The sequence below is a fragment of the Poecilia reticulata genome, linkage group LG4 (assembly GCF_000633615.1).
Source record: "Poecilia reticulata strain Guanapo linkage group LG4, Guppy_female_1.0+MT, whole genome shotgun sequence".
In the NCBI taxonomy this organism is placed as follows: Eukaryota; Metazoa; Chordata; class Actinopteri; order Cyprinodontiformes; family Poeciliidae; genus Poecilia; species Poecilia reticulata.
Window position 1 is genome coordinate 17,923,723 of NC_024334.1, and position 11,726 is coordinate 17,935,448.

Sequence of the window (11,726 nt, forward strand, 5' to 3'; positions counted from 1 at the left end):
AAATGCCAGCCACCAGGCTACAGTGGAAGTTTGTCTGTGTAAACATTCCAGAGATGTTTGGTGTCACTTTAAAAGAAAGTTCATCACCGCACAAGCATAAGACCGGATTCTCATGCGAGGAAGGATAAAACTTCTTCCAGCAAGGCACATCTTTTAATGAGGAATCTTTAAGAGGCTTCATGACTCACTTTTAGCTGTCGTGGACTCACTTCTCTTCTCTTTTCTTCTCTTTTCTTCTCTTTTCTTCTCTTTTCTTCTCTTCTCTTCTCTTCTCTTCTCTTCTCTTCTCTTCTCTTCTCTTCTCTTCTCTTCTCTTCTCTTCTCTTCTCTTCTCTTCTCGCACAGGCCACTTCTAAAGGATTTGTGCTTGTCCAGACTAAGGAGGTCTCTATGAAGCCTGAGGATGCAAGGCGTGTGTTTCAGAACAGCGCAGATGACCTTGTGGAGTGGATCAACAAGGGTACGTTCATTTTACTTCATCTTAATTCCTCAACTGAACTGTAATTCAGCTTAATATCTCCCAGTCATTTGAGGAAGTTGTTTCATAATTCTAGCAGCTATTTAGTGCATTTGTAACGCCTGGTGTAATCATAGAAAGGTTCTCATATGTGTGCACTTGTGCGTGCCCGCATTATACCGAAGATCCATGTGAAATACAACAAGGCATGTCTGCAATTCTTTGAATTCCTGTTCTGTGTTGTTCCGATGTCTTCAAATACAAACAGAAACGTAACTTTATTTCATTTTCTCGTGATTATGGACAGAGGAAGAATAAAAATACAGTAGCCCTGCAAAAGTTGTCGTGCCCCTTGAGGTTTTCCCCATTTTCTTACTTTAAAAGCAGCAACATCAATATCTCTTTTTGGTTTCATACCGATCATCTGAAAATGAGAAGAATACATCCTAATCATTTTTGGTAAGATAAACCTATGTAGAAGTCCTGTTCGCCGTCAGTCATGTTGGAACTGACGGCGAACGGGACGTCGTCAGTTCCACAGTTACATGGAAGATTGTCCACTGGCCAAATGAAACAAAAACTAAACTTCCTGTCCTATATGCAAAACATTGTGTGTGGAGAATAGATGAGAGACTTTTCCACTTAAATATAACATCCATCTGAATAGACTGGGTGGTGGCAGCATCATGCTCTGAATGAAGCTAAATGCAGGGCAATCCAGGAATAAAACCTGTTGATGCCTGCAAAAGACTGTGAGCCAGGCCTTCTTGTCCAACATCAGTGTCCGATCTCACAAATGGGCTTTCGGGACCTTGATTTAAAAAAAAAATCCAATTAACACACTCATGGAAAGCCTTCCTGGAAGAGTTGAAGCTCCAATAGCTGCAAATAGTGAGCTGATATCATGTTAAGACTACAATTACCTCTCAGACTACAATTACCTCTCAATGTCGTGTGTGTGTGTGTGTGTGTGTGTGTGTGTGTGTGTGTGTGTGTGTGTGTGTGTGTGTGTGTGTGTGTGCGTGTGTGTGTGAAGGTGAAACTTTTAGCACTGTAGTGTATTAAAAATACTGGAAGCTGGAATTGGAATGAAAGTAACAAAATATAAACACATTTTTGTTTCTTTTACACTAATATGTACTTTGTAGTGTTTGTCTGTCACATAAGAGCCAGTTAAAGCAGGTTACAGTAGAAAATGTAGGGACGAATACTTTTGCAAGACACTGTAGGTCAGGGGTGTCAAACTCATTTTTGTTTCGGGCCACGGCAAGATTATGAGTGTCCCTAAAGGGACAGCTGTGCTGAAACGTATTAATAAAACTATCTATTGACAATCGGTTAGGTATTTTAGCTGTGTTTTACAGTGGTGTGTTAGGGCCATTGTAGATGGAAGCCAGTAAACTAGCATTTTGTCCAAATTTCAGAAAATTCTCTAGAAAAATACATGAAGATTTTTAAGCTGAGTTGAAAATTTGTAAGGAAATCTAAGAAATTTTGAGATGATCAGATTATTTATTTATTTATTTAGAAAAAAAATTAGATTAATCTAAAAATTAGACAGGTTTTTTTTTTTTTTTTTTGCAAAAATTTACCTCCTTTTTTCTCATCTACAACAGTCCTAATGCTGTCATAATGCCTGCATTCGATGAGTATGGAAATGAAATAATATTTTAACATCTTTCTACATTAGAGTTTGGCAGTATACAAATAACTTATTTGGTTTTACTGAATTAATATTTAAGCACACAACCGTCATCTATAAGTTCTATTTATGAAGCCCTCTGGAATCTTGAGGACCACATAAAAATGTTATTATGGGCCAGGTCTGGCCCACAGGTCTTTTTTTCTGTCATGATCTCATTTGAATACATTTGTTTTGTGTGTGTGGATGTGGTAAATGTTGCATAAGTCCCCCAGAATCCTCAATATGAAACCTCTGCTTCCATGGGGAAGCGCTTTGCTGTTTCCTGGTTGAAAAACGTGAGCGGAATGTTAAAGCGATTGGGAACGGTCCGAGTCCCCACACTGGGATCACGGGTGTGGATGTCCTGACTCTGAATTTTTCTGTCTCACCACTCAAGGCCCGGTCACTGCCCTGGAGCTGAACGGTGATGGAGCAGTGGAAGCATGCAAGACCATCGCCAGCGAGGTTTTTAGTGGCACTAAGGTAGGCATTTTTACTTCTTTTTTTTTTTCTTTTTTTTTTTTCCATTTTTGGAGCGTTTTTCTCCTTTAAACGCTCAAACACGTAGGTTCACTTATGTTCTTTTTTTTTTCCCTTCAGATTTTTGTTTCAGACAATAAAAATACGTCAACCCGAGATGTCGACAGCTTCTTCAACTTTGCCGACATGCAGATGGGTTTGTAAATAAGTCGGCCGTTAAACAAGCTGCCTGAGCTGATTGAGATTCCTTTTTACGGGGTGAAAGACGGGAGTGGAAAATTCTGCGCACCGTTTGATGTTGCCTTGGATCGAATGAGTCAGTTTTCACAATCACATGAAAAAGTTATTCAATTTTTTTGTTTTGTTTTTTTAATGCCGAGGGAAGAAAAGGCTGCAAACCACTCGAATGTTAGTTCCTAAGAGTGCTGTGATTATTTATGTTTCTGTGAATGTATTTTGCAACTCTGCTTTTATCTTTTGTGAATGTAGCTGTTTCTATAGATGTGCTTTTTTTATTTAAAATGTTACTTTTTCTGATTTGTAGGATAAAGGAGAGCAAATGAGGGTGGGAGGTAACACGAGTTCAACCATATTGTTTCTCTTAGAATTATGTGTGTTTTGTGGTTTAAATACTGGATTTTTCTCTGTTCAAAATGTGTATATAAAAATGTGCTGTATAGGTGATGACCATGTTTAGGTTAGGTTTAGGTTAGGCCCAAACCAGGTTGTGAAAAGTTGATTTTAAGTTACCATATCTGTTTTCGCCAACACATAAACACAGAAGAGAGGCTGGATTTTTAAAGTAGGCAACTTGTTGTTTTTTTTTTTACATATCTATTTTTTATATGCATTACTGGACTTTTTTGTATAGAAAAAAAATTATCAACTATATATGAATATGTATTTTGTAAAATGTTATTTTGTAAGATGACTGAAAGAAAATTTCTGTTTCTTCTTCACAACTTTAAAGGTTGAAAAAAGGAATGTCTAAAGAAATATTTGCATAGTTACTCAGCCTGATAACAAATGTGGTAAAAAAAAAAATAGACGCTCGTTAAAAGGGAAATGCTCTTCTTCCTCTTTGTGAATTTGTCTTCTTTTTTTGTTCAGAGCCTCTAAAGGTCAATTTAAAGAGACTGAAACTGCAAGCACACTAGTTGATTCACTATTGTTGATTAATTATTTACTATTAGTCCAACTAAATTGGTTTACTCTCTCTCTTCTGGATGATGAGTTTATGAGTTGGAGTTTTTGCTCGTGGACAAAAACAAATCCTCCGTAATTCACATGTATTCCACTGACATGAATCATACGTCTCATTATAAACTGATGACCTTGTTTACAGACTTCACTTCACCCAGTGCGATATAAAAAAACAACAAAAAAAGAACAGCATATAAATCATTATATGTCACCTGTTTTTTTTTAATCATCATTTCTGATTTATCTGTTTTTATAGTCACTTCTATGAACACCCATAAAAACATGCCATGTGAAATTTGTCAATTTATTTGTATCTGTATATGGATTTTTATTTCTAGAAAGTATGTAACTATGACCTTTATGAAATGCCAGATTCATATTAAAATCCATAGATTAAATTATTTTTGTCTAGGCGATTATTTACTTGTAATGGCTATTCACCCAATAAGGTTAAGTGTTTGCGTTTATCCATAGCAGCAAGCGCCGGAGTGCAAAATTGAGCGCACCCAGGGCGGAGGAAAAGCAGCGGGCTTTAGGACCCGTCGCTACGGGCGGTACAATAGAGCTGTTGTGCCGTGTTGGTGGTGGACATACTGCAGCCTGGAGATTCCCACTGTGGTGGGGTACAAAAAGCTTACATTTAATTTAATATTAGGACCACAGTCCATATTTTCATAACTGTATGTATGTTCGGTCCGTGTGACCGTGTGTTTGAAGGGAGCAAAGCGGAGAAAGGCCGTGGACGGAAGGTAAGATGGGAGGAATGTGAACAATATGCTCGTGTGTTCAGGGTGCCAGGATTTACCCTGGATGGTTTATTCAGGCCACGGGGCCTGCTCCTTTCACGCTATACCGAGGCCATTTCTGCGCTTTTGCTTCGCAAATACTACCTCCTCTATGGAGGAGTCTCTCTTTAGAAACTTGTAATTATCTTCGCAGAGCATTTAAGCAACTTGAGCTGTGTAAATACTTGCCTTAATGTCTGTAGGAAGTGACATCTTTGTAGGAAGGTGGCGCCATGTTTGACTTGATAGCCTACAAGGCAGCCTGGTGTAGGCCTGTAGATGGGAGTGTTTGGCGCCAACAACTCCGTTTAGTTCTTCTTTTTAGTAATGGAAACCACAACATAAATCTGCCAGCTTGACGTTTAGCTCAATACAACAGCCACACGTTACATTTATGTCGGTGGAAATGAGTAAATCCAGAGGAAACCCCTTTAATCATTGTATTCTCAACCCAAGTGACTCTACTTAAAGAGTAGCAGGTAGACATTCTATAAACCAACATTCATAGTTCCTTCCAAAAGTATTCAGTCCCCTTGAATATGCCAACAATGCACAATTTTTCCATTTATGACTCCAAATAAAAATCTGGAAAGTGTGGCTTGCATTTGTTTTCAGGCCTACTGAGCAAATACTTTACTTCAGTGGGTTTAGTTGGGATTTTTATGCTACGGAACATCACCAAGTAGCCCACAATTGTGAAGCAGAAGAGTAATTCAAAAGGTATTGAACCACTTATAGATATTTACAGCAGCAATTCTGGTGAGTTATGCGTTCGCCTGCAGTGTTGGTCTACAAACTGAAACATTTGCCCATTATTCTCTGGATAATAGCTCAAACTTGATCTGATTGGATGAATAGAGGCAATGTTTAAGCTGTTTTCTTCCAGGGCCACCCCATATGTAGTACCACCTGTCCAGGTAAACATGGAGCTGGAACCACCATGTTTACCTGTTGTGTACGCCTACCGGTTTAAATGTATTCCATGAAGTTCAGTAGAGAACACCTTCTTCCAGTTGTTTACCATTTTGCCTGTGTGGTTTGTACCAAACTGCTAACAGGACTTTATTAGCCAGTAGCTTTCTTCTAATTCCTTTTCTATTAAAAACACGATATTGGAGAAAACGACACCTCTTGGTTTTCAGAAGCGGTTTGGAAGTCTGATATCGTTTTACTTCATAATTACGCACCAATTTGTATTGTTCTCTTTGATGTGACACATTATTGTTGTAACTTCACAAAATAAAGAAAAGAAATTCACAGTCTATGAAAATATGTGCATGCTGTACATTTACACTCAACCGTACATTTCATCCGTTTTCAGCAACAAGCACTCTGAACTGCGTTGTTGCTGAAAAAATGCTACATTAATAAAACTTCTCATCCTTAAAAATTTTTTTTTATCATTTATGCAACATTAAAAACAAACAGAAAAAGATGTGCTTGCAAAACCTTTCTCAACCCATTACAACTGTTTTGTTAGTTTCCACTCCAGCATGGCGAAGTCACCTAGAAATCCCCCACTTCTACCCTTCTCAGTGAGTGGGTCACTGAAATTCACCGAGGTTAAGCACAAAAGTCAGATTTTTAGCTCAGACAAAGTTGTAAATAACTAAAATTGAATTTTGAGTTGATTAAATCCAGAGTTTGAGGGCAAACGAGGAGCTTCGCTGTGGGAAAAACGTGTGAATGAAATCAGTCGGAAGCCCGGGCAGATTTCCTCCGTTCTCTGTGAAAAGAGGAACTAGTTTGATGCGTCTTCCTCCTCCTGCTGCCGTCCTGTAATCATGGGGAATGTGAGGCATGTCCTGTCTGTTGAAACAGCTTACTGTACAGGAGGTTACTCCTCGCCTGTGAGCTTTTTGAGGACTTTTAATGAGTCATCCACCCGGTCTAAAAACACACGCTGTTGGCTTTATTTTTTATATATATTTTTTTCTTCTGTTTGGCTTCGATTCTGCTGATGTTGGCTTTATTTTTTATATATATTTTTTTCTTCTGTTTGGCTTCGATTCTGCTGAAACGTAACCAGAGTGAAGGAAGTCTGACTCATTTTATTTCAACCGTTCACTGGAAACGTTTTGTTCTGCAGCTCACCTGGCTCTCCAGCCGTAGTCTAAACGGAAAACAGTGCCTTCCTGAAGTGTTCGAGCCTCTTGAAGTTTGATGTGTTACCATAACAACCACGACGTATTTTTATGTTGCAGACCAACGCAGAGTTTAATATAGTAGTAAGGTGGACAGATGTGATTGATGGTTTTCATTTTTTTTTTCAAATAGAGATATTTTTAAAGGTGCGACATTCAACCGCCGTTTACTGTGACAATCATTAGAGTTTTATTTGCGTCCTCTTCTGTTGACTTGTACAGCAGTGATGCTTAACTTTGTGTTGGTTTGTCACATAAAATCTTAATAACGCATGTACACTTTATTTATTTATGTATTTAAAGTTTAGCAGGAGCATACATATTATCGTAAAACACAAAGTTGACTTGCGTCTTCCCTCCTGCAGATATGAAACAAAGAGGTTAGTTATCAGAAGACTCCACTGGCATGCTTTGCAGTCTGATGTTTATGGTGAGTACCCATCATCCTCTCTGTCAACCAATTCTAGCCTTAAAAATACATTTTTAGATTTTTTTTTTTTCCAAATTTGATTTCCAGTTTTTCAGCCTTTTTTTATTTACTTTTTTGGAAAAAAAAAAGACAAATGACAGAAAATAAATAAATTCAGCAGTTTTTTTAAATTTATACATTTAAAATTTTTCTGTTATCAGAATTTCGCTAATAGTGTGCACCCCAATATTCCACTTTTTCAAACAGAAAATAACCAAGAAGCTCAATTTTAATAGATTTTCATTATATTTTTCTCCCCTCACTTCTTTTCTTTGGAAAATTACAAATGACAAAAGTACAAAAGTATCTTTTTTTTTTTTTCTTCTTCCGTGAGTTGACTTGAATGAAAATTTTTAATAAATAGAAGTTGTAAAACAAGATGGCACTTCTCATCACTCTGGAAACTCAACAAGTGCTCAGGTGAAAAAAAAAAAATCTGAATTTGTTTTTTCTTTTTACCCCCAAAAATAAAATCTTAAAAAAAAAATTTATTGATTGCTAAAATTAGAGTCCCGACTGATGGTTTTAAAAGCCGCCTTGTTGCTCCTGCAGGACGTTACAGGATGAAACGTCTCAGGTCGTCCAGCAGCAGCGACAGTTCCGACAACGAGAGTGAGTCCCGCCTGTCTGAGACGCCTGCTGACACAAAAACCTGGACTTCCTTTGTGTTTCTCTTCTCTGTAATCGACACTCGCTCGTCCCTTTTTCATTTTAGGTCCTTCAACCTCTTTCTGCTCCTCCAACAAATATGAGAGTAAATCTGGAACCCCGGCCTCGGACCCGAAAAAACCTGCTGAAGTAAGAAACATCAGGACAATAAGAAACATCAGGACTCGCACTAGACTTTGTCTTTCTCTCCTCCAGGTGTTCAGAAAAGACCTGATCAGTGCCATGAAGATCCCCGATTCCCACCACGTGTCGCCGGAGGACTACTACCTGCTGGCGGACAGCTGGAAGCAGGAGTGGGAGAAGGGCGTCCAGGTGCTGGCCAGTCCGGACACCATCCCCGAGCCGTCCATGAGGTACGCCGCGTCCCGTCTGAGCGCTCAGCTCTCCGCTCGGCACTGAAAGGGTTTTCCTCGCTTCTCTCCTGTTCAGAGTCACCGCAGAGAAGTCCAAGGAAGTGCTTTACACCCACCAGAGGAAGTACATCCAGTGTTCGGGCCAGGAAGCGACTGAACCCGGATACGTCAACATCAAGGAGCTGGCGGAGGCCATGTGCCGCTACGACCTGGACGACATGGACCTGTACTGGCTGCACGCGCTCAACAGTGAGCTGAGTCACATGGGTAAGAAAATCTAGAAATGTTGGCTCTTTTGGTTTATGCCCCCAGACTGCCGAGGTAAGTCATTTCTTATAAATTTCCACACTTTTTAATTATTTTTAAAGTTGTTTTTGTCCATTCATTGTAGCCCACTTATCTGTTGGCCCATCCACTTTGCATTTTAGATTTATTCATTTACTTCATAATAAATATTATGAAGTAATGTAAAATGTGAAAATGTCTCCTTTAAATTCACATGGAACCATTGTATCTTTACTTTTTAAGATGGTCTTTAAAACGATTGAAAAGTTTTACATTTTCACAAAAAAAAAAAGCTGATCAGCCACCTACATTAAGATGTTTACTGATTGGAAAATAAATTAACAATATTCTTTGAATCTTCAGTAGCTTCTAAATGCAGTAAATGTTAATTTTGCATTCATCTCTTGGTTTGAAGTGAGAGCAGCAGACATTTTGTGCCAATCAGATTTTCTGCTGCATAACTTTGACATTCCAGTACAAGTTAACTCTGTTATGTTTGTTGTGGCTCAACACGTCCAGTTAAGGTTTTCAATAAATTTGCGTTTGGCTGCTGCTAATATTTTATTGTGAAGTAGATTTGCTGTGAAGCTAGGCTAACAGTGTGACTGATAATTTGTATGTCGGTACAGTTCCAGTTTGTGCGAGAACAAAAAAAAAATTGTTTCATAAAAATTTGTTCTGCTTTGAACGTCATAAAATTTAATGACTGGCGTTTCAGCTGTTCTCGTCACAGATACAGACAGATGCAACCGTTCGTTAGCTGTAAACGTCATTGTGTAAAGCAGGGTTTCCCCCAGTGTATTATAGGCCTGGCGGCCCGCCATGCTTTACTAGCGCCACCACCAGGCTAAACCTTTCAGACCTTGCAGATTTATTCCTAGAAGATATGTTATAGTTTATGCATTTAAATCCGGACCAATCACACCGCTGGGCCTCTGCGCGTTGCAGCAGCTGGATGTCTAAAGTTAATCTCAGCACAGATCACGCTCCTCCTTTCACTCGAACCGGACAAAGGCTGACCACTATGGATATTTACATCAACCCATCAACCCCCTGTGTGGAATTATGATTAGTTATGAGGAGTTATTGATTAAGGTAAAGAGTTTGAACCCACCGCGTTAGCTCTGGTTGCGCAGCTCTACGTGAACCGCAGGAATAACTTGTAGTCGTGCTTTCAGTGGTGATTTGAGCGAGCAGTGAGAATGATGTATATTTGTGAACAAAACATTAAGCGGCGTTTACATTTCAACACGCTCTCCAGTGTTTGGCCCTGTCTTCCCTGTAAAGTTTAGGTCTGTGTTCCCGGTTGGTCGGTGCGTTAGTGGTTAACGACCCAGTGCTAATCACTCATCGTGCAGGTTTAACCCGGTGAGGAGCTTAGGCGCTCTCCTCGCAGTCACGCATCACGCTGATTTTATATTATTTTATTATTATTACTAGTATTATTTTTCCGGTTACACTAAGCACCAAACCGTATCAAATGTTTTGCCCACTTAGTCAGACAGAGTKAATGCKCGYGKCCACCGGACATCTGAAAAACTYGTCCAGAAACTCGACCAACCAAAATAGTTTCTGTGTCCCCTTGTTAAAAACTCAACAGACACGAAATGAAAGAGCTATTAAAGCCACATTAGCAGCATTGAATTAAATCTCCCATTTTTTGCGCATCTCTGCTTAGTGCAGCGGATTACCACATCATGCAGGGCCGGTCCAAGGATGTATGAGGCCGGGAGCAGAATATGACTTTTTGTTGTTAAAAACATCAGCACCTCTAACACCTTCTGTGTTAGATTTAGTAAAACCTAGGACAGGGGGAGTAGCTGGCAAACCTAAAAAGCAATAAATTATAACTGCAGTTTACCAATTTGTATTTGTGAACAAACGGAGCTGAAACTCAAAGATACAGCATCAGATTGTAGCTGTGCACAAACCAATCTGACTATGAGTATTGTTCTTTGAACTTCTACAAAGTAAACTTGCCAGCTCCTTAAAATCTTACATATAAATGTTAAACAATTTAAAGTCTTTTAATTTATATATGCTGAAACCATTTTGTCAAATTTAGCAGCAATGGTAATCTCAATAAACAAATGCTACATTTATATATCTGTGGTCTATGTTAAAATATTAGCATTTATGGGGCCCCTGAAGCTCTGTGGGGCCTGATGGAGCCTCTGACTTAATTTGAATTTAACAGGAGTGGACATAATTGATATTCATTTTCATTGTATTTTTTGATTAGTTGTTTTTATTGATTAGTTGTTTTTAAGACTGGTTGTGGGTTTATATAGCAGTTCACTGACAATGTTTTCCCATAACATATTATTACCCAGAGATATTTTTATTTTTATTGTCTACTTAACATCTTTTAATACAAAAACACGGTGGACCGCCTCGGCGCCCTGACCACGGGGCTTAGCAAGTTTTCTGGGGGAAACCCTGGTGAAGGGAGAGAAAATCTTACCTTGTTATGGAAAATCAATATTTGCTGCATCAATAAAATACTGTGCAGGTTCTAAAGTACAGTCACTCAAAAAGTTCCACCGTCCCGATCCGATACTCGGGATTGAATCGGTTCATTCTCGATTCAGTTTGATTTTAAAGATTTGCGCTGTGCCTTTCATCAGTGTTGGTGGTTTCTATCCGTCGTTCAGGGGAGGTGCCCATCGACGAGCTGATGATGGAGCGAGTCATGGAGGCCCTGGAGAGGCAGTGCCATGACAACATGAAGCACGCCATAGAGACAGTGGAAGGCCTGGGGATTGAGTACGACGAGGATGTGATTTGTGACGTGTGCCGCTCCCCGGACAGCGAAGAAGGGAACGACATGGTGTTCTGTGACAAGTGCAACATCTGCGTGCACCAGGTGAAGAAATACAGACACCTGTATTAGAAGGATAAAGTCTCCTTAAAAAGAAAAAAAAATCTTGTTTTGTGTTGTTTAGATCTGCAAGAAACCTTTTTTAGTAAGCGATTATTCTATCTGACAATTGATTAATCGGATAAAAGAATTTGGCACTTTCTTCTTAACAGAAGCAAAAGATGAGAAACGTTAGGTAGAACAAAAGTACGGATAAAAAACGTTTATTGTCTTGAATGCAAAATGTATAAACCGTATGTTTCTTGTATAGTTTCTTGTAGTTTTTCCCTAGTGCTAGCAACATGACTTTCAAAAAAAAAATATATATATATATATA

General features: G+C 39.0%; 2 protein-coding genes across 2 annotated transcripts in view; both read left to right on the plus strand.

Moving 5' to 3' along the window:
• Window positions 1–4,225, plus strand: part of rp2 (RP2 activator of ARL3 GTPase) — a 7,291-nt gene extending 3,066 nt beyond the window's left edge. The window contains exons 3-5 of the mRNA XM_008407617.2: window positions 346–460; window positions 2,539–2,624; window positions 2,742–4,225. Of these exons, the coding sequence (XP_008405839.1) occupies window positions 346–460; window positions 2,539–2,624; window positions 2,742–2,825 (285 nt within the window). The 3' untranslated portion in view covers window positions 2,826–4,225. The remainder of the gene's footprint in view (window positions 1–345; window positions 461–2,538; window positions 2,625–2,741) is intronic.
• Window positions 4,226–4,360: 135 nt separating this feature from the next.
• The window catches only part of jade3 (jade family PHD finger 3), a 13,000-nt gene continuing 5,634 nt past the window's right edge, over window positions 4,361–11,726 (plus strand). The window contains exons 1-7 of the mRNA XM_008407616.2: window positions 4,361–4,573; window positions 7,119–7,183; window positions 7,775–7,834; window positions 7,938–8,020; window positions 8,087–8,244; window positions 8,321–8,511; window positions 11,184–11,395. Of these exons, the coding sequence (XP_008405838.1) occupies window positions 7,786–7,834; window positions 7,938–8,020; window positions 8,087–8,244; window positions 8,321–8,511; window positions 11,184–11,395 (693 nt within the window). The 5' untranslated portion in view covers window positions 4,361–4,573; window positions 7,119–7,183; window positions 7,775–7,785. The remainder of the gene's footprint in view (window positions 4,574–7,118; window positions 7,184–7,774; window positions 7,835–7,937; window positions 8,021–8,086; window positions 8,245–8,320; window positions 8,512–11,183; window positions 11,396–11,726) is intronic.